At 42.0% G+C, this 18,524-nt stretch overlaps 1 protein-coding gene across 1 annotated transcript in view; it reads left to right on the forward strand.

Moving 5' to 3' along the window:
- The first annotated feature begins 578 nt into the window (after positions 1-578).
- lmo1 (LIM domain only 1) overlaps positions 579-18,524 on the forward strand; it is a 31,858-nt gene continuing 13,912 nt past the window's right edge. The window contains exons 1-2 of the mRNA XM_049601053.1: positions 579-1,400; positions 17,819-18,032. Coding sequence (XP_049457010.1) covers positions 1,379-1,400; positions 17,819-18,032 — 236 coding nt within the window. The 5' untranslated portion in view covers positions 579-1,378. The remainder of the gene's footprint in view (positions 1,401-17,818; positions 18,033-18,524) is intronic.

Genomic DNA, 18,524 nt, shown 5'->3' on the forward strand with positions numbered 1-18,524 from the left:
CATGAAACAGCAACACTTTCATCTTGGCAATAACAGGCAACAATTATATTACCAGATTCGAAACTGAACCTTCTATCTACCCACTAATCAAAAACGCAGCCCATCTGTTGTGCTGTCTCTTTTGAAACGACTGTTTATCTGCAGCCTGTATGATAACTGTGTCTGGACACTAATTAACTGCTAAATAGACCGCAATTAGATGTTATTTCTATTAAATTCTGCAGAGAGGGGCGAAAAGTAAGGAGAAGAAAAAAAAAACAATAAGCGCATTTTATGTTTACTCCAACTGTACCAGGCACCGATGGAGCAGCATCACTCTGCCTCTATGTCTCTCCCTCCTTCTCTCCCTCTCTCTCTCTCCCTCTCTCTCTCTCTGACACACGCGCACCCGCGTCCGTGCGCACGTGCATCAATACAACCTTACGTGCATGCGCGCTCTCTCCTGCTCCCTCTCTATCACGCACGTTCAGCAGACTGGCAGGCGCGCGCACACACACACACACACACACACACACACACACACACACACACTTTCCCTTAGCTGTGCTTTTGTGTTTTGTCAGAATTAATGAGAAAAGTTCCCTTGCCCTAGGGGTAATTAGTGTCCTTGGAGTTAAATAAGCTAATACTTAGACACCTCTGGCACAAGCAATTATGTTTGTGTATTGAATAATTGATTCAAAGAGGGGGGAAGGGCTGCTAATCAGATCTGAGCATAATGAATTGATTTAATTAACAGGGGAATCCGAGGGTCTCTGGAAGCTGCGCGCATTTATTCAGTAGCAGCAGAGGCGAGCGCGGCACATAAACTGGAGGAGAGAGGCGGCGTGAGTTTGCTTTTAGCAGTTGTCAGATTTGCAATTGGATTTGTTTGAATGTAGTTGTTGTTTCGGAGCAAATGAGAACGGGAAAGAGAGAATATTAACAGCGAAGGGGGGAGCTCGGCCGTTCAGTCTGAGCGTCTGATCCGTCCGTGTGTGCACACTTACAGATAGGCGACACTAGATTTATATCGCTTTTCATTGTTTTGCCTTTTTTCTTATTCGCATGGAATTTATCAAGAGCAAGCAACGCTGTTTGATCGCGATTTATTTGCGTTGCACTTCAGTCCGGATAGGGGGATCTCGCCGCGTATCTCGCCGTATTCCGTGTATGAATTATTATTGATAGGAGAAGAGAAGAGAGAGAGAGAGAGAGGAAGAAAAAAAACGTGCAGACGGCAATTCATCTTTCCAGGGTTTTGGTTTATCGAGGCGTAGTCTAGTCAACCGCGCGTTTCAAAGCCATTTCCAGGAGAAGCTGTGAGCAGACCGAGCGGTGCAGCCTGCTGGAGCCGAGGACGGATCGCCCGGGGAAGGACTCCTCGTTCCTCAGGACGATGGTGTTGGACAAGGAAGAGGGTGAGTAACATCTCCGACTGTAGGATGCTATAACCTGGGGAGTAACGCGGCAAACTACTGACATTTTACACGTTAAGTGTCTCCCGTCGCCCCGGACCCTGCGCACCCGCAGCCTCCGCTTTATATTGGCTTTTTCAAACCCATTTAGTCACGACAGGCTCCGTGTTTCCGCGAACAAACCTCCAACACTGTGTCTGCTTTCTGTACCATGAAGTTGAGGCTGCACTTAGACACAAATACCCCCTGCCTTAAACTGCAGTTTAGTTGGGGAGAAGAGTTGCATGTTTATTGAGAGCAGATTTTGTAATTTTTTTTTATTTTTTATTTTTTTATTTTTTGGTGTGCAGCCCAGAGTTTGAGGATACTCCACAGACGCTGCAGTGCATGTGGCTCCTCTTTTCTTTCTTCCTCTAAGTGCTTTTTGCGTCTGTGAAGTTAGCGAGGCAGCCTTTGACATCACCACGGGATGGGAGATGACAGCAGAGTGCTTTTAACTTGATTGCAAATTATGGATAGCGCCGTGCAACGTTCACTCACTTTCCATCCAAATAGGCCTACTTGCATTACTTATCTATTTCAATGTATTTAGGTTAATGGGTGAGGCAATCTAATTAATTTTAATTTAAATCAAACTCGCCTCTAATGACGTCCCATTTTGGATTAGACTGATGTTGAGATGTGCAGCGCATTTATCACATTCAGGTCTAAATGGTGCTCATGCATTTAAATATATTTATACAACATAATGATTAAATTCATACAATGACTGTAAGTAGCACTGAAGGCTGTCTGTGCTCTGAAATGAAGTTATCCTCCTCCTTTAAGAGTATTCTGAGTGCTGACCACCGGCTGACATGCACAAATACAACCTCCACTAACCTTAAAGCACACATTTTTGTGTTGTTCCTCAAAGTACAGTGCATAGCCTTTGTGCATTTGAGTTTATCCATGGCTGCTCCTCCTCCTCCTCCAAAAGTAATGGATGCATTTGTAACCCATTATTTATGTTTGAAAATGGATATTTCATATCTCTTAGCAGAGCATCCTTTCACTTACACATCTAAAAACCAATAAAAGGATTGCGGCAGGGACATAAATTGGTCTGTCTGGCTGAATCCATGTTGTGCTGCAAATGTACTCAAATTAACTCAACTGTAAATTGTCTCCTTTGGATGTCTGTCTAGCTAAAAGTTCCCTATATGATTCATGATTCAGATTGCTTTTAACAGTTATTGGCTAAGCAATATGGTAAATGTACAAGGTGATGCAAATGGCATTAGTGGGAAAGGATGCACAGGAGCATGTAATGCAGTCAATACTACATTAACTACTGATGCCCAATTACAGAACCAGGGAGAGTGGCTTTTAGGAGCATTAGGACTTGCAGAAAAGCTGAGATCACCTGCTGCTCATTGCCTAAAAGCTTCACCCTTTATTTGCTGGGCCCGACCAGCAGCTCCAGCATTTTGGCCAGGTTGTCAACAGAGCTGCTCGGATCTGGTCTCTTTCATTGTGGTGCCTCTTAGCGTTTATTGGCTCTAAAGTTATAGGCTTGTCAATTCAACCTTCTTGTCTGATGTATCCACTTAGTGCCTGCACAAATAAATGCGTGCATATGTGGAGAGGGAGGTGTGTGTGGGTCAGTGTTTTTGGGTGGCCACATGGGTGTATGTGTGTGTGATTACTGTCTGTTTCTCTTGATTGATTCACTGTTATGTCCACTGTGTGTGTTTGCGCGTGCTGCTTAAGTGTTCATATTTCAGTCCTTATGTGGCCCATAAAACAGATCATCAGTGTGTCTGGTCTTGTGTTTAAAGCCTGCCATCCTGGCTGGCAACAAAGTAGTGCTGCTGCTTGTTTGGCAGGCTGTTTTTTGAACTCTGACTTCTTTTTGAAACGTCTGCAACAAATTGTGCAACAAAAGCAGTCACCAGAAATGAATATACGTGACCCCTTACATTAGCTTCATTGAGAAAATCGGCCTGTTACACACCATTTCCCTCTGGGGAGTCAAAAGTTTAATATAACATTTAAGACAGACTGCCATCAGGCGATCAAAACCTAAAATGTTCCTTATATTTTTTTCACGTGACATGTAGCTCCCTGCTCATATCATGCATCACATGTTATGTGCGCATTGTAAACTTATCACCACACTCTCAGGTGACGCAGTCATTAACTTATAATGTGCACTTTCTGGTAAAGCACTGAGTCAGAAAGCACGGAGGAGGAGGACTGTAAAAGGAATACAGGCACTGCTCTGTGAAGTGACCTAATATGCAGGTCATAGTTGGTAATGAATAGCAACACATGTACCAATTCTGTGTCAACATTTTATTTCACCCTGCGATATGAAGGTTCCAATTTGCGTCTAATTTGAGAGGGAAAAAGCAACTCAGCCATTTTCTCTCCTCCTTCGTACCAACTGCAGGAGAAGCAAGTGAGTCCACACTGAAGGCATATTTTTGCTGAACATTAACACAACTACAGTGTACTCTTTGCAGACCTGTGCAGAAGAAATATCCTCCAGCTCCTGATACATTTCTGGTTACCTCTGCTTGTTAATTTATGACCCTGTTATCATCCTGTCCAGTGAAATTTGTACATTCATAAAGCATGTGATTGAAAAGCAACGCTTCAGATGAATACAGACTGGTGATCTGTCGGCTGCTGTAATAAAACTTGGGCTTCAGGCTCCGATTTTTATTTTGAAATAATAAGAATTGCTTCATTCTTTACCGGTGTTACCATGGTAATACTGTCTCGTAGCGATGTTATATTGATTTAGAAAGTGGACAGTAATATTTCTTTTCTGTTATTTGGTTTCTGAGGGTTGATTTCTAATTTCCAGTTGGAGATTACTTTTATATGTTCCTTAAGTCTTTTCACTTTTCCAAAGGAATGCAATTTGCTCCCCTGTATTTGCTATTTTCTCAGCTTATTGGTTTGCTCTAACTTCAAAATTAAACTTGCCCATTTCAAATATTGAAATTACGTCTGGTTTTTGTGCTCTGGGCCGTGAACAATATTACAAACACATTGCTTCGTTTGATATTTCTTAAGTCACCACAGTTTCTTTTAAAAAAGCTTTATTACAGACACCTGCATCGCCTTAGCAGTACTTTTCCAATTTTGTCTTAAACATAGATAGCTGAGGGAGGCCAGTGTGTGTTTTAAACAGTTACGAGTTTCACCTGGGCAAAAAAAAATGGATGCAGGAAAATCTCCTTTTATTTATCAGCACACACATAACAAAATATCACCACAACATGCAGTATGAATCTCCTCTGACACAGATGTGATTGTAACATTATCCACTCCGCACTGACATGTAACATGTTCTGCGCCCTCATTGCATATTAGACTAAAGCTGCTCTCATTTATTAACACAAAATCACATTTATACCATTTTTAGCTGTGAGTGTTTAATTCCGTCTAATCTGTTTCTGATATTACAAATTCAGAATTCTTTACTGGGGACAATTTCGTCTGTCACCACTAAACCTCCAGATCCCTATCAGCCCTGATCGTTTCACATCTACAAGTGCTCGAGCTGTGTATCATTTCCCATAATCTTAGTGGAATTCAAAGGGGCTGAATTGAGACTTAAGAGACACGTGTTAGCGAGCGCGCCCACCTGCCTTTGATGTAAATGGCTGCACTCATCAGCGTGGCACACAAACTCAATTATGCACTTTTGAGCTGTAAGAGCATCCCTTTTATTATTGCCAGAGGCCACATGCTCGCCATGTTATCACACAAATTCTCACAACAAGATCTGGCTGCCACATGCATCACAGGGAGCGAACGATCCCTGTTGTCTTGTCCAAAGTCTGACCCTCTTATTCACTCAGAATGATTTTTTCAATGTCACCAGGAATGTCTGGTATATTGTCGAGTTGTGCGCGTGAGCGTGGTGAAGGTTGCAGAGATAGAGCTGCCACGTTGAAAATTATATGAACAAATAAGGAACTCTAAGCCGCAAGGGCACATACACATCAGTCCAATGTTACAATGAAACCTTTCACGAATTCCACAAAAATGCTGACAAGTTGAGATGAATCTTTACACCACCTTAGAGGAACCCAGAGTCTTATCACGAGCTCTGAGACAAATGCAGACTGAAGTAATGTTGATGTTGCACAGGGGCAAAACTACTCTCACCTGCACAAAATAAACCCCAATAACCTCATCTATAGTTGAGCTGGTGTAAAAATATGTACCAGCATGTAATCCAGCTTTAATGACAATGAGCCACCATATACGTATATATATTAGAGATGGGACGATACATGATTTTATCGTGTATCATGATAAAAAACACAGTAAGTTGATGGTGGTGAATTTCAATATTGGGATAATCTTACGGTGTCCAGCAGCACCCAAAAAGACTGCTGGGTGACCAGCAATAAAAGAGACTCTACAAAAGCAGGCTGCATACACACCAAACTCAAAAGACACAAAAGATCTTAATCACGGATTGGCATATTTCATATTGAAAGATATGATACCATTTCAAACTGCTGAAAAGCCTGCCTTTTTAAGAATGATTGTTCTAACTAAATTAGATTTTTGTCCCATCTGTGATGCAATAAACAACAAAATGTAAGGTAAAGTGTTCCCTCTCTCACTCTTAGTGCCATTTTAAAAGTTTTAATTATATTCTGATGATTATCGGGTAGGGTTGCAATGGCATGAGATTTTTACGATACGATAACGGTCTCAGAAAGTGTAATGGTCTCACAATATCACGGTATCATACAACTATTATCACTATATATTAAAACTGTTGGGGTGGGGGTTGAACAAACGCTTTATTATAATAGAAACATGAAACCTTTTTTTTTTTTTAAATCGATATATGTGTTAAAAGTCTGACAGGTAGTTGAGGAGGAAAGGAGAGATCCTCTGCCCGGTTGCATATTGTTTTACAAAACTGTCTGCGACACTATTATCCGTATAATATTGTCACTAATATATATTGTCAGATTTTCATGTGTTTGAACCTGTTGGAGGCAGGTGTCACTGCCACTTGTCACTGCGAAGCTGACTCTCGCATGCTGCTAACTACACTCATGTTGACGTGGAGAAAAAAAAGTATTCACACATTGATGCCTCAGCAGACACACACACACACACACACACACACACACACGTTTCTTACAACATCTCGTTTGTTTTTTTCACATAAAGTTATTTATTCACCTGTTTACCCATTGCGTGCTCTCTGTTCTGACTTGTCTGGCGTTCTGATGCACTCTGTAAAGCTTATTCTTTGCTCTCTGCGGAAAATAATTTCTCCTTTATTCTGTCACCATAGGCTTAGCGAAGAAGACGAGAAAGATGGGAAAGGGGAATGACATGCAGCAAAGTTCTTGAGATGAGCAGATGTCAAAACTACAATGTCACCAGCTACAGTTCTTTGGCAGCTGAGTGCAAGTGTCAAAATGGCCCAAAAAAATGTTTCTGAGGAGAAACCTTCATATTCCACCTGCAGTTATAAAATATCACGTCACCTGTTACACTCTAAGGCAGCGCGAGCACTTTGTACAGTGAAGCCTCAGTGGAAATCAAACACATGTGGCATAAATGACACGTTTGGAAGGATTTTAGACCCAGAATAAATGTGAATTTCACATATTTATTTCATTACTATGGTGCATTATTCATTACTATTATTCAGCCTTTATTAAACAGGTCTTTTTTAATCCCTCCTGAAACAGTCTCTTGACGCATATTTGTTTAAATGAAAGGCAGGGCTGTGCATACGCATAGACATGTGTGTGTGTTTGTGTGTATTACAGCCTGAATGATACTGGATTTTTGAAGCCAGTTTTGATACCAGTATCGATATTTTAGGAGGTATGATACCTTGACCAATAGAGGCCTACTTTGGTATTGTTTCTAAAATGTCATGTTACTAATCATTGATATATCTGCAGTGAGCTGATAAATGATTTTTTCTGTCTAGCTCCTGCTTCTTCAACAGAAGGTCCACAACCCTTAAAGGGTCCTCAGAGTTACTTCAGGGGGGCCGCCAAATTAGTGTCCCGTGATATATGTTTGTTTGCTTGTTTCAAAAAATAAAATATGTCTGGAAATACACAATATCACAAATCCAGTATATCATTAGCAAAGATAAGTTGGCGTGTTTCTAAAATCCTATTTAATTTACAGGACACAACATTGACAATACGCTAACTGCTACCCTATCCTTGTGTATTCATGTTAGCAAGCTAATGCTAAATCACTGTGCGGCATCTGTCCATAACAGCACGGTGAACTATTAAGTGTCACGTACTATTGAAACATATTAGCCAAATAGCCGTATTATTATTTCAACTGTATGAACATTCTTGTGAGCGCTTGTAACTCTTCACGCAAGACACTCTTAAACACCGTCACGCCTCAGAAACAAACATTATGTATGAATACAGGAATCTAAAAATAATTATTTAAATAGCTTCGTACTGTACACACCATGAAAATAGTATGTTTATACATGGTACTTTCAGCTGCCCTACAGTGGGCGCAGTTTAATATGCAACTCAATTTATGCAACATATGTAGCTAGTATGGGGTCCCTGCTCTGTCTCTGTTAGCTAAGCGGTCCTTGGCCTGAAAAACAGTGCTGACTGGTGACTGGTCTAGTGTGCACATGAGTGTTCGTTCTGATGGGAGTAGGAAGACACAGAAACTGTCTTGGATTTTAGGGTGTGGACATGTGTAAAATGTGTTACATGAAAATAAGTGTTTCATCAGCTTCTCATGGCAAATGTGGAGCGGTCTGAAAGTTGCGGTTAACAATTTTGTATGACTCAGGTGTTGATTGGTTTGATTAGCACTGGTTCATGTTAAACAAGGGGAAAAATGGACACCTGCAGAAATAATACAATACAGTATTATTGTAATAATATAGCTTCAGAGTTCAGCTGTCTGAACTGGCCTGCTGTGTTCCCTCTATAGTGCACACATCACAGTGCCAGCAGGAATTCTTGCCGATGCCATGTTTCCCATTTGCCAAAGCCCCCGATCGTTGTTGCTGAGTGTATTTTTCATTTGTTTTTTGGCCCTGCCTGTGTGAGTGTGTGGCTCTGAGGATGACAGTGTTGATTGGTCAGTGAAACACTTTGTTCTTGTGGGTGTAAGGAGCAGCACAGCCTCTAGGGGCTGCTAGCGGGGCTTTTAGACTTTCAGAGTTGTTTCACTGTAAATATCTTTCAAACACCACTCTGCTGTATTCCCACTGCAGTATTCAGAGAGAAAAGTAACTTTGGCCTCAAGACAGAGATATATTATGGGTTTCCTTTTGCATTTCTGATCTGTTTGCCTTTATCTGGTAGTGCAGGCTCCCAGTTAGAGGATGCCATTTAGTCCAGTCACACATGAACGTAACAGCAGTTTAACCATACGTTGCTTTAATGTTACTGGATTGGTGTTTGGTTGGCCTATAGTAAAGTTCCTCTGTTTTCATGCGCATTCTCACGCAATATGTGGTTTTAATCCAACACAAAATAGCACATGCATCTTTAAAAGCCTGCTTTTTAGTACAAGAATCCAGAGAAATAGAGGAGGATGGAGTCTTTCTTGAGATATTACTGCTATCTTGTTGGTAAATAGAGAAGCCTAGGGTGCCTTCTCTTAAATAAGAGCCAACTTGCTGCAAACTAATCTCTTATTGGATGACCTTCAGTAAATAAAATCTTAAATAGCTAATTAAAGTCTGTGATTAAAGGGGGGTAGTTCTTTCCCTCTTAAAGCTAGTAGATTAGGTTTTGGATATTGAAGCTGCTGATTTAATCAGTGCTTAACTGTGCTGTGTGCAACTACAAATTCAGAGACGAGTGACAGCCGCCATCCACGCACGCGCACACACACACACACACACACACACACACACACACACACACACACAGAGCCTGACATTAACTGGAACTTGTTTCCGAGACCTTAGACCTCCATTATTACAATCACACCTCTTTCATTTTATATCATTTCATTTGACAAGTCGTCTCTAGTTGAATTGCCATTTGATTTTAGCCAGTTACAAGAATTACTCCGTTAGGAAAACGGGCCGGACTTTATATTATGAGGTAATATAAAAGTGTTAAAAGGAATTCATTAAAAGCGAGCCATCTTCTTAATGAAACATCAAACGTCAGCCACAATATTCCCCTCATGGGAGATTTAGGATAGGCTGTACTACATGAGACTTTACCAACCCACCCAGGCTATATGAAGATCTCTTCCCTAACTGCACCCAACCAACCTCCCTCATTATTTACCCCATCAGGTGTGGGAGTAGGTGCCTGAATGACATTAGAGGCCAGTGCTGCCAAATAACTGCCCCCTGTGGGGAATTTGCATTATTCAAGATTAAAGAGCCTCACACAGTGCACCACAGTATGGTGTTCCTTCTTCCCCTCCATTTTCAACACACTGAGGACCCTGAATGGCACACCTGTCTCCTGGCATATCCTTTGAAATAATAAGTGTGCAGTAATTGCTGGGGAGTGGGGAGGATTTTGTACATCACTTCCTGACCTCGTGAGTGACACAAACTTTAGAGGGCTACATTTATTCCTCTCCAAATGCATTTTTAATGTGGACTAAAAGTGTTTGTGCATTATTCTGTTCCGGATGGCGGAAGGTGGCTGTGACAGGTCTAATGGTTTGATTTTTTTTTAGGGTTTTCTTTTAAGTTTTTGCCAGGAATCACGAAGTGGCAGATAAGATTGCCTCGTCTATCAAATTTTTAAAGTATATAGTTTGAGAATAGATGGGTTTTTTCTTTATTCAATCTCAGACTCTGGGAGGAAAAAAAAAAACGTCAGTTGATCGGGCTCCTACTGTATGAGGACTGAAAATGAAGATGCATTCACCTTCTCGGTTATTGACAGCTTGCGCTTAAATGAAAAATGGTAAAATGGCAGGTTTCAAGAACTAAACACCTCAGAGCAACAGCAGACAAAGCCTGACACTACGCCCACATTTGATTGGCTAGATGCAATACCAAATCTTCTCCTCGCTGTGTCAACACTCAGACAGTCCTCCCTCTTTAAGAGCTCTCATGGGTTTATTTGGGGTAACCCTGCATATTAAAACCATGAATGTTTGTGTCTTTTCTCCTCCTCCTCATTCATCTTACTCCCTCACTCTCATTTTCTGGCCCCATCGCTCCCTCTCTCACTCTGTCTCTGCTGTTGACAGCTTACCTTGCAGAGCTCTAATCTCACCCTACTACTGAGCAACCAAGTGTTGGAACAAGTCGCCTTCTGTAATAATTTGGAAACTCTGCCAGTTTCATGTCTTTAAAAAAAAAAGCCGCAATGAATTTAATTAGAAAGCTGTTGCATATCTCTGTGATACATTTCTTTTAATTAACCCCATGTGAATAAATTAAAAATAATAGGGGGCTGAAAAGTGTGGAAAGAACACCCTAATGAAGTTTTCCGTTAATTAGGATGGAGTCTGGTGCCAAACCACAGTGAGTAGTGAGCACCAGGAGCTAACAATGCCTTCTGTAAGCCTCAGAAAAGGGCCCAGGGCCTTCGTGCTGACTTCAAGTGTAAGAAATGCACCTCTGACGTGATGGAAATGACCGTGGGCTGGGAGAAAAGGCAGTCCTGTTCCAGGCTGCTCTGCTGAGACTCCCCATGCCGCGCTTGAAGCTGGGCCAGTGTTATTGCAGCCCTAATGCGGCTGACTCATTTGGAGCGGATCAGGAGTAATTATGGTAGGGAAAGTGGCTGCCGACCGTGGGGGTCAGGACACTTGTAACATGTGAAAAGAGCAATTATTCCAGGAGACAAAACCCTCCCTTATCCTGGGCAGTGCCAGGGTCAATGCAAGGGACGGCTGGGCTCCGTTTCACCGGGGCTTATTAGCCACAGCAAGCTGCAAAGTTTGAGAGAGTGCATCTTGTTAATGAACAGTCCCCTCCTCATCCGCACCAGCCCTGTCTGCTCTCTCTCCCACTTACTGTGGGTGTTAATTATGTCATAATCATAGCATGCATACAGTCCCAGAAATCACCTCACAGACCCCAGCATTCATACACAACCATCTGGAAATGTAGCATGCCTTACAGTAACATAGAAGACTCTTACAGCGGACTATAAGAAAAAAAAACAGGCTGTATGAAATGTAATATTGACTTGGGCCTTGTAAGAAACTCCTTAATGTGAGAGAGACAGGGGGAGTGTGTGTGTCTCTCTGTGAGTGTGTGTTCATGCATATCTTTTCTTCTACCCCTTGCATATGCTCCAACTAAGGATAGGGACATGAATCACACAATGAATCAGTGGTGTTTATTTTGCTTATCATTCAGAATACACTCATGAGTCTGCTTTCAACTGGCATGTGTATTCCAGCTGATGTTATTACCAGATGTCTTGTATTTTGTCTTGGCAAAAGAGAAACGTGTCTATGGGCTCAATTACGGCGATGACGGGAGCTGAATGAAAGGGGCTGATTCATGCACACAATGGCAAGACATCTGCATGAGATCCCTATTAACCTTCGTGGCAGACACCTTGGCCTAGGGACAAATTTTACTTGGGATTGCCATGGCCACGGCATTTACAGTGGTGGCTGAAAAATAAAGGGAGTGAGGTTTTAAATCAGCCCCTGTGGCTTCTGAACTGCAGGCTTGCTGAGCGCTTTGGCCAACATAGTGTTTTTGATTTTCCACTGTCCTTATATTGTTCGTCTTATGAAATCATAATATAATATAATTTTGATTTATTTAAATGATTCATTTAGTCATGGAGGGTTAGTGTGTGGTGGTCTGGTATCCGCGTGGAACAGATTCATCGTAGGCAATTAATGTCCGCTTGATGTCTTACGCAGGAGTGCTTGAATTAAGTGATGGTGATGATGATGATGATGATGATGACAAATGCACTTGTTTCAGCTAAATGCAATCATTTGGTAATGTAGTGTCTAATTTCCCTGAGCATCCCAGTCGTCTGTGTGCTCACCATGCTGGTGGCTAAACCTCTCTTATTTGCTGCAGCTGGGAGTTGGAATTATAGGGGCCCCCGAGAGGAGGCCCACCCAGGGCCAGCTTCCACCCTCCTTGAAAGCCCACCTCCCTCCCCATGTGTCAGAAAGGCTGAGTGATTCTCATCAAGATCCTTTACCTCCCCGTGAACCAGCAAAGTCTGCATCACACCATGGCGTCAGTGCTTTTAATTGATCAAAAGACATTTAACAAAACACAGAATCACATGTAACTGTCCCCTATGCCATTAAGGCTGAGTGCCTGCGAGAGCAGCTGTTCCATTGGGATCGTGTGTGGAGTGTCTGAAGTCGACTTCCTCACAATTGTGCGGCGTGCACTTGTTCTCATCTCAGTTCTCACAGAACTGAGATGATGTGTCAAAAAAACGATGTCAAAGAACTTTAAAATTATTTGGCAGATAATTTAATAAGCAATCAATAAGTCCCTCTCAATTTTATACGATGTAAATTGATTATACTTTGGTTTTGACTGTTAGTCGGAGAAACCACGCAATCTGAAGGTGACACGTCAGACTGAGAAACAATAAATCTATTAGTCGAACAACAGAAACGTAGTCTGCAACTATTTTGATAATCGATTAATCATTTGGTCTGATTAAAATATATTAAACAGTTGCTGCTTCCAGCGTCTCATATATGAGGATTTGAACCTTTAGTTTGTCATACATGATAGTTAACTGAATATTCTGGAGGTCTGGACTGTTGGTCAATAAAACAAGTTAGTAGGGATGTAAATAAGTTTCATCAAAATACCATATTATTTTGATTCTATGGGCAACAAAACTATATTTGCTGACAAACTCTGCCACAGTACCTTTTTGAGTTGATTCAATGCAGAGGCCTGCGATCAATACGACACAGTAAATAAAATATCCTTATTACGATAGGTATGTATATCTAGACATTTATTTTTTTTCCTGGTTATCTTATCTCATGTGATGGCCTCCGATTGGCTCCTGCCACTGTATAGATGGGGACATACCTGTGAGGTATGCTTTGAAAGCCTTTTAATGATTTAGCTACCACAATAAAAGCATATTACTATTTCCTATTTTTTCGGAGTGCCTGGATTGCCTTCCTGTCGATCCTGCTGTTTCCCGACACAAGACTTTGATCTACGCTTGAATATACAGAGCAACGAGTCGTCTCTCCCTTCTGTTTCTAAATAAAATATCCTTATTGTCTTTTTCTTGGCAGCTTGCCATGATCTGCTCAGCGCTAAGCTGTTAGCACTGTTTGAATGTTTAGCAAGGACGTACGCTCGAATGAAAATGGTGACACATACGTGCAGTGGGACTTCAACGATAAAGGCTTATCTTAAATATGACGATATGTGTCGATGTCTTCTCTTTGCATTGACAATACTAAAATCGTTGATCATTGAATTGATATTTTGATTCAGATCGACGTATCGTTAGACCCATACAACCTAGCTAAATAGATCCCCTTGGGCTGTGGAAGATGAGACGGGAATTTTTCACTTTTTTAAGACACTTATTGACAAAGCGAGCAATCGATTAATTAAATTGACAATGAAAATAGTTGCTAATTGCAGTCCTGTGTATGTAATAGCAGAGAGAGCAGAAATACAGACAATAAACCTGGTAGGGTAGAATTGATCAGGCAATGTGAATTATTGTTAAGGTTATGATTATTTCCTGGTTCTGCAGGTGATGCCGAAGCAACAACCAATCTTCTTTGAGTTCACATGATATGACAGAGCGTGGCTGATGGCTCAGGGACTAATAGGAAACCTGTATACATTACAGTTTGCAGCTTGATCTGCAAGCACCTGCACACTTGTTATAAAAATAGCAACAAAACATTTAAGTGATAATGACATGGGGAAAGGGGGGTAAATCTTTCTCTTCACACACTCTCGTCCACTCAGATCCACTGTAGCTGTGGCATTGTCTTCAGCATGTGATAATTGTAGTTCTCCAATTTCAAACATTTCCTTGAGTGCTCCAAACAGTGGATTTTCTTCTAAAACCTTAAATATATCAAAAAAGGTTAGCAGACTGATGTGATTTTTTGATAGCTGTAAAGACGGAAGTCTAAATGGGGTAACATAGAAATCGGATGCTATCTCTATAATGGAAAATACATGCTCTGACAGACTGCTTGGGCTGAGAAAAACTAACTGTACATATTCTTGAAAGATACAATCTTAAAGAAAGTAGATGGTAGAGGGGAGAGATGACAGGCCTCTACACACAGTACTAATGGCAAATTAAATTCCCTCTCAGGAAGAATATTTGGCAGGGCAAGTGCTGTCTCTCCACTTTGAGGGGTAAAATGCATCCCTTGTTGGAGAATGAATCGTGATGTGGAGAGGCATGCTTTTGGTGACATCAAATGACACTGGAAGGTCAGTGGCACTTGTATCTGTTAAATGGATTGGATTAAGTGGAGGCTGCCTCCTAGTCTGCTGCTTCCTTTCATAATGCAGCTTTTCTTTCTGGGAGGTGGCAAGCATGGGAGGTTCTGTTCTACTCTACAGTTTCACATAGCGCCGGGAGTGGTGACAGGTGCAAGAAAATGTCTCGTGGCATTAAGGGAATTGAAAAGACATTTACTTTACACACTCATTTTTTTTTCTGTCACTGCTCTTTGTTTAGTAGGTTTGAGCTAGTGCTTGCTACACTACTATTAAAGCTGTTTTCCAGAGGCTGCTTTGGTAGAAGACATCAAACCCATGTTTGTTCCCCGCAATGGCTTCAAGAAAGAGGCATCAATGTGCATACTGTTTCCCCCGGCAGACATTCCTCCATTGAGACATCTCTCTTAGAGCCAGAAGGACAGACGGACCAGGACGTATGCATGAAGATATGAGTGTCAGACTCACTGCAAACAGTGTTGTCACTTTAATGGTGCCGAGCAGGGTTTGAAACAAAGTGTGCATCCAATAGGAGGAGGTGAGCTGCATACAGTAATTCCAGGATAGGTTAAGCTTTGGCCTTTTCAAACGTGATGTAAAACACACACGTGATATGTTTAAGGAGTGTGTGGCAGGTGGTGGTCTCAACCAATTAGGGGTAGTTCTCTGGAGGTGGAGGAACGACCTTTTTGTATAATTAGTTCTCTTATTTAAAGCAAAGATTTTGAGTAGAATAACTAATTAGGTGTCATAAAAGGCAAATTAAAGATTTTTGTGATCCCCGAGGGAATTGCAGCAACTCCTTTCGTTTTCTTTGCACAAGCTCTGAAGCGCACACACACATGTACATAGGCATACACACACACACGCACAGGCATTTTCTCTCTCCTCATTAAGACTGTTTTTAGTTCTGTAGAAGTCTGTCAGGCGAGCACTGTTGGCATACCTGCAGAGAGCTCCCCTAACAAGCCATGAAATGCAGGTAGAAGAGTCCGCCCTTAGCCAGTGTGGCTTGAATTTGAAGCTTTTTAGCTTCATTTACACTGAACATTGGTATTTATAGCAGGTTTTGTGATCCTAATGTGCCAGCTTCAAGGGGCCTGTTTTGGAGAGGGAGGGAGGTGAGGGAGCTGGAGGGCAGGCAGAACACTAATTGATGGCTCCCATCACCAGCACCGGACCAATTAGCCTCCCCTTTCCACTTCTGATAAAGAAATAAGACGGCTCAACACCACCAGAGCACTTACTGACATATAAACCAAAGCCATAAATTTGACTAACAAGCTCTCCTATTTCTTTCACCTCTTTTTTAAAAGGGGAAATGCTAATTATATTACATTCATAGCATTATTGATGTGTGGATGGCCAAAAATTGCAGAGCAAATCTGGATCCAATAAGGTACTTTGTGAGTCCATTTAGGTGCAAAGATATGTGTGTGTCAGTGTGTGTGCGCGCGTGTAAGAGAGACAGAAAGATGGAGAGAGAGAAAATGCGCTTTTCTAGTCCAAAGAAGTCCTTTGAAAAGTGGTATAAGGTTTTTGTGAAAGAGAACAAACTTGACAGGCTCAGCAGAGAAAAACAGTGCTCAGAGTGAAGCAGTCCCTTGTTACCAGCTGAGGTTGTGTTTATCACTGAGCAAACCACATGAGTTACTGTAAAATGGCAGCGCTAACTACAGAATGACCCCATTCACACTTTACACTGCACTATAGCAACGTACTGTGCATACTTTCCTGCTAATGAAAAGGAAATAAAAACTTTTATCTGGTCTGGACAAAATGTACCTGCGCATGGCTCCGGAGTGCAACAGTGTAACAGTGACATTTCATATAAAACTCAGCGTAACATGTCTTTAAAACAGGCCTTTATAGATGCCCACACATACAAAATGCTGGCCTAACCCCCTGTGATGCAGAGTGTCCGGTCTTTTTTTTTTTAGAGAGAGAGAGAGAGAGAAATGTGTTTTGAAAGTAGAGTGGCAAGTGGCGTCCACTGTGTGTTCTTTTAGATGGATCAATAGCTCAGTGTGTGAGAGAGTGTCTTAAGAGCTGTTGTCTTGTGCTTTCAGCTGTGGCAGACCTGTTAGTGCTACAGAGGGGAGCTGCGCGCCCCTGCCTCTGTACCAGCAGTGGCCTGAGGGGGGCTTTTAGTCCAAACACAAATGTCAACCACACATAGACTATTAGTGTTTAGTGCAGTTATTAAATGGACTTTATTTGTCCTTTAGGAGGCTAAAAGGCACGCTTAAAGGGGACCTGCGTGACAGCAGGGCAATTTGCGAGTTTGGTAACTTAGGCTTGCTCGTTGCAGACACATGAGTACAGATAAGTGTAAAAGGAGGAAAGGCTGTAATGCTGTGAGTAGGGAACACCGTGTGTGTGTGTGTGTGTGTGTGTGTGTGTGTTTGTGGTTTGTGTGTGCAAATGTGTGTGTGTATGTAGGAAACACAGAGAGTGAGTGTATGCTAAAAGGCACTTAGGCCATAACATATCTCACTGGGGTCTGGTAGCAACGTTTTTGTGGTCAGAGGCTTTTTAAAAGGTTAATGTTAATCTATACCAAACAAAGCCCATGAGGAGCTTTTACAGCTGTGGACAGTTGAGTGAAATGGGCTCTGATGAAATGGCAGGTAACTAACGTACTACACAGCTCGCTGTAAATACCACAGTAAGCAAAATAAACATTGTGTCTTTTATCCTGAGAAATACACCAGACGTGCCCCCTCCTCTGGAACCTGCTGCAACTGATCATGTAACTTTTGTATTACAGCATGTTCTTAGTGGAACAAGTAAGTCAGGGCTTTGTAGTCCAATGTGACCTGTGCGCCTATCTACATGGAAGAATGTTTTCTTTAATGCATATGAAGCAGGTAGGCAGTGTGCTGTGGCCACGCGCGAGGCCAGGCTTAGACGCCTCGAGAAGCAGCCGGCTTATCAAAAAGAGAACATGAAAAGTCACTCGTGTTCCTGGGCCGTAAATCACGCATGGCTGTTTGTCTCCTTATCACTACAGGTGTGCCGATGCTCTCCGTCCAGCCCAAAGGGAAACAGAAGGGGTGTGCTGGCTGCAATCGCAAGATTAAAGACCGCTACCTGCTCAAGGCCCTGGACAAATACTGGCATGAGGACTGTCTCAAATGTGCCTGCTGTGACTGCCGCCTGGGGGAGGTGGGCTCCACCCTCTATACGAAAGCCAACCTCATCCTCTGTCGCAGGGACTACCTGAGGCAAGACAGACACACAATCACCTCTCTCTACTCACAACAAACACAAAAGCTATGCCTTTCCAAGAACTCTGTGACATGAAAGCACCACAAAGGTTTTTTTTGTTTTGTTTTGTTTTTTTTTTTACCTCCTGGTAGCGTTTGGTTTCTCAGTGTGTGTGTGTGTTTCCTGTGGCTCCCATTCACAGAAACTCAACTAAATCTAAATCATGCAAGATTCCTCAGTGTTAGAACTACATCACAGCACAACCTTATGTGTTGACAGTTTGTTGTCATATTGTTTTACAGCACGGATGAGGCGGAAAGTAATGTTGTTTTGGGATCCTCCGGCACGAGCATATTGCACTGGAAGAAAAAAAAGGAACAGTTTAGGAGCAGAGCGTCTCCTTGTTTTAACTCTTAAAAATTCTAAATACTGTATAACTTATAAGAATTCTTGTGCAACCATCAAAACATGAGTCATGCTGTCATGACATTTCTGTATCACTGCATCCA

The sequence above is a fragment of the Epinephelus fuscoguttatus genome, linkage group LG2 (genome assembly GCF_011397635.1).
Source record: "Epinephelus fuscoguttatus linkage group LG2, E.fuscoguttatus.final_Chr_v1".
Taxonomy (NCBI): Eukaryota; Metazoa; Chordata; class Actinopteri; order Perciformes; family Serranidae; genus Epinephelus; species Epinephelus fuscoguttatus.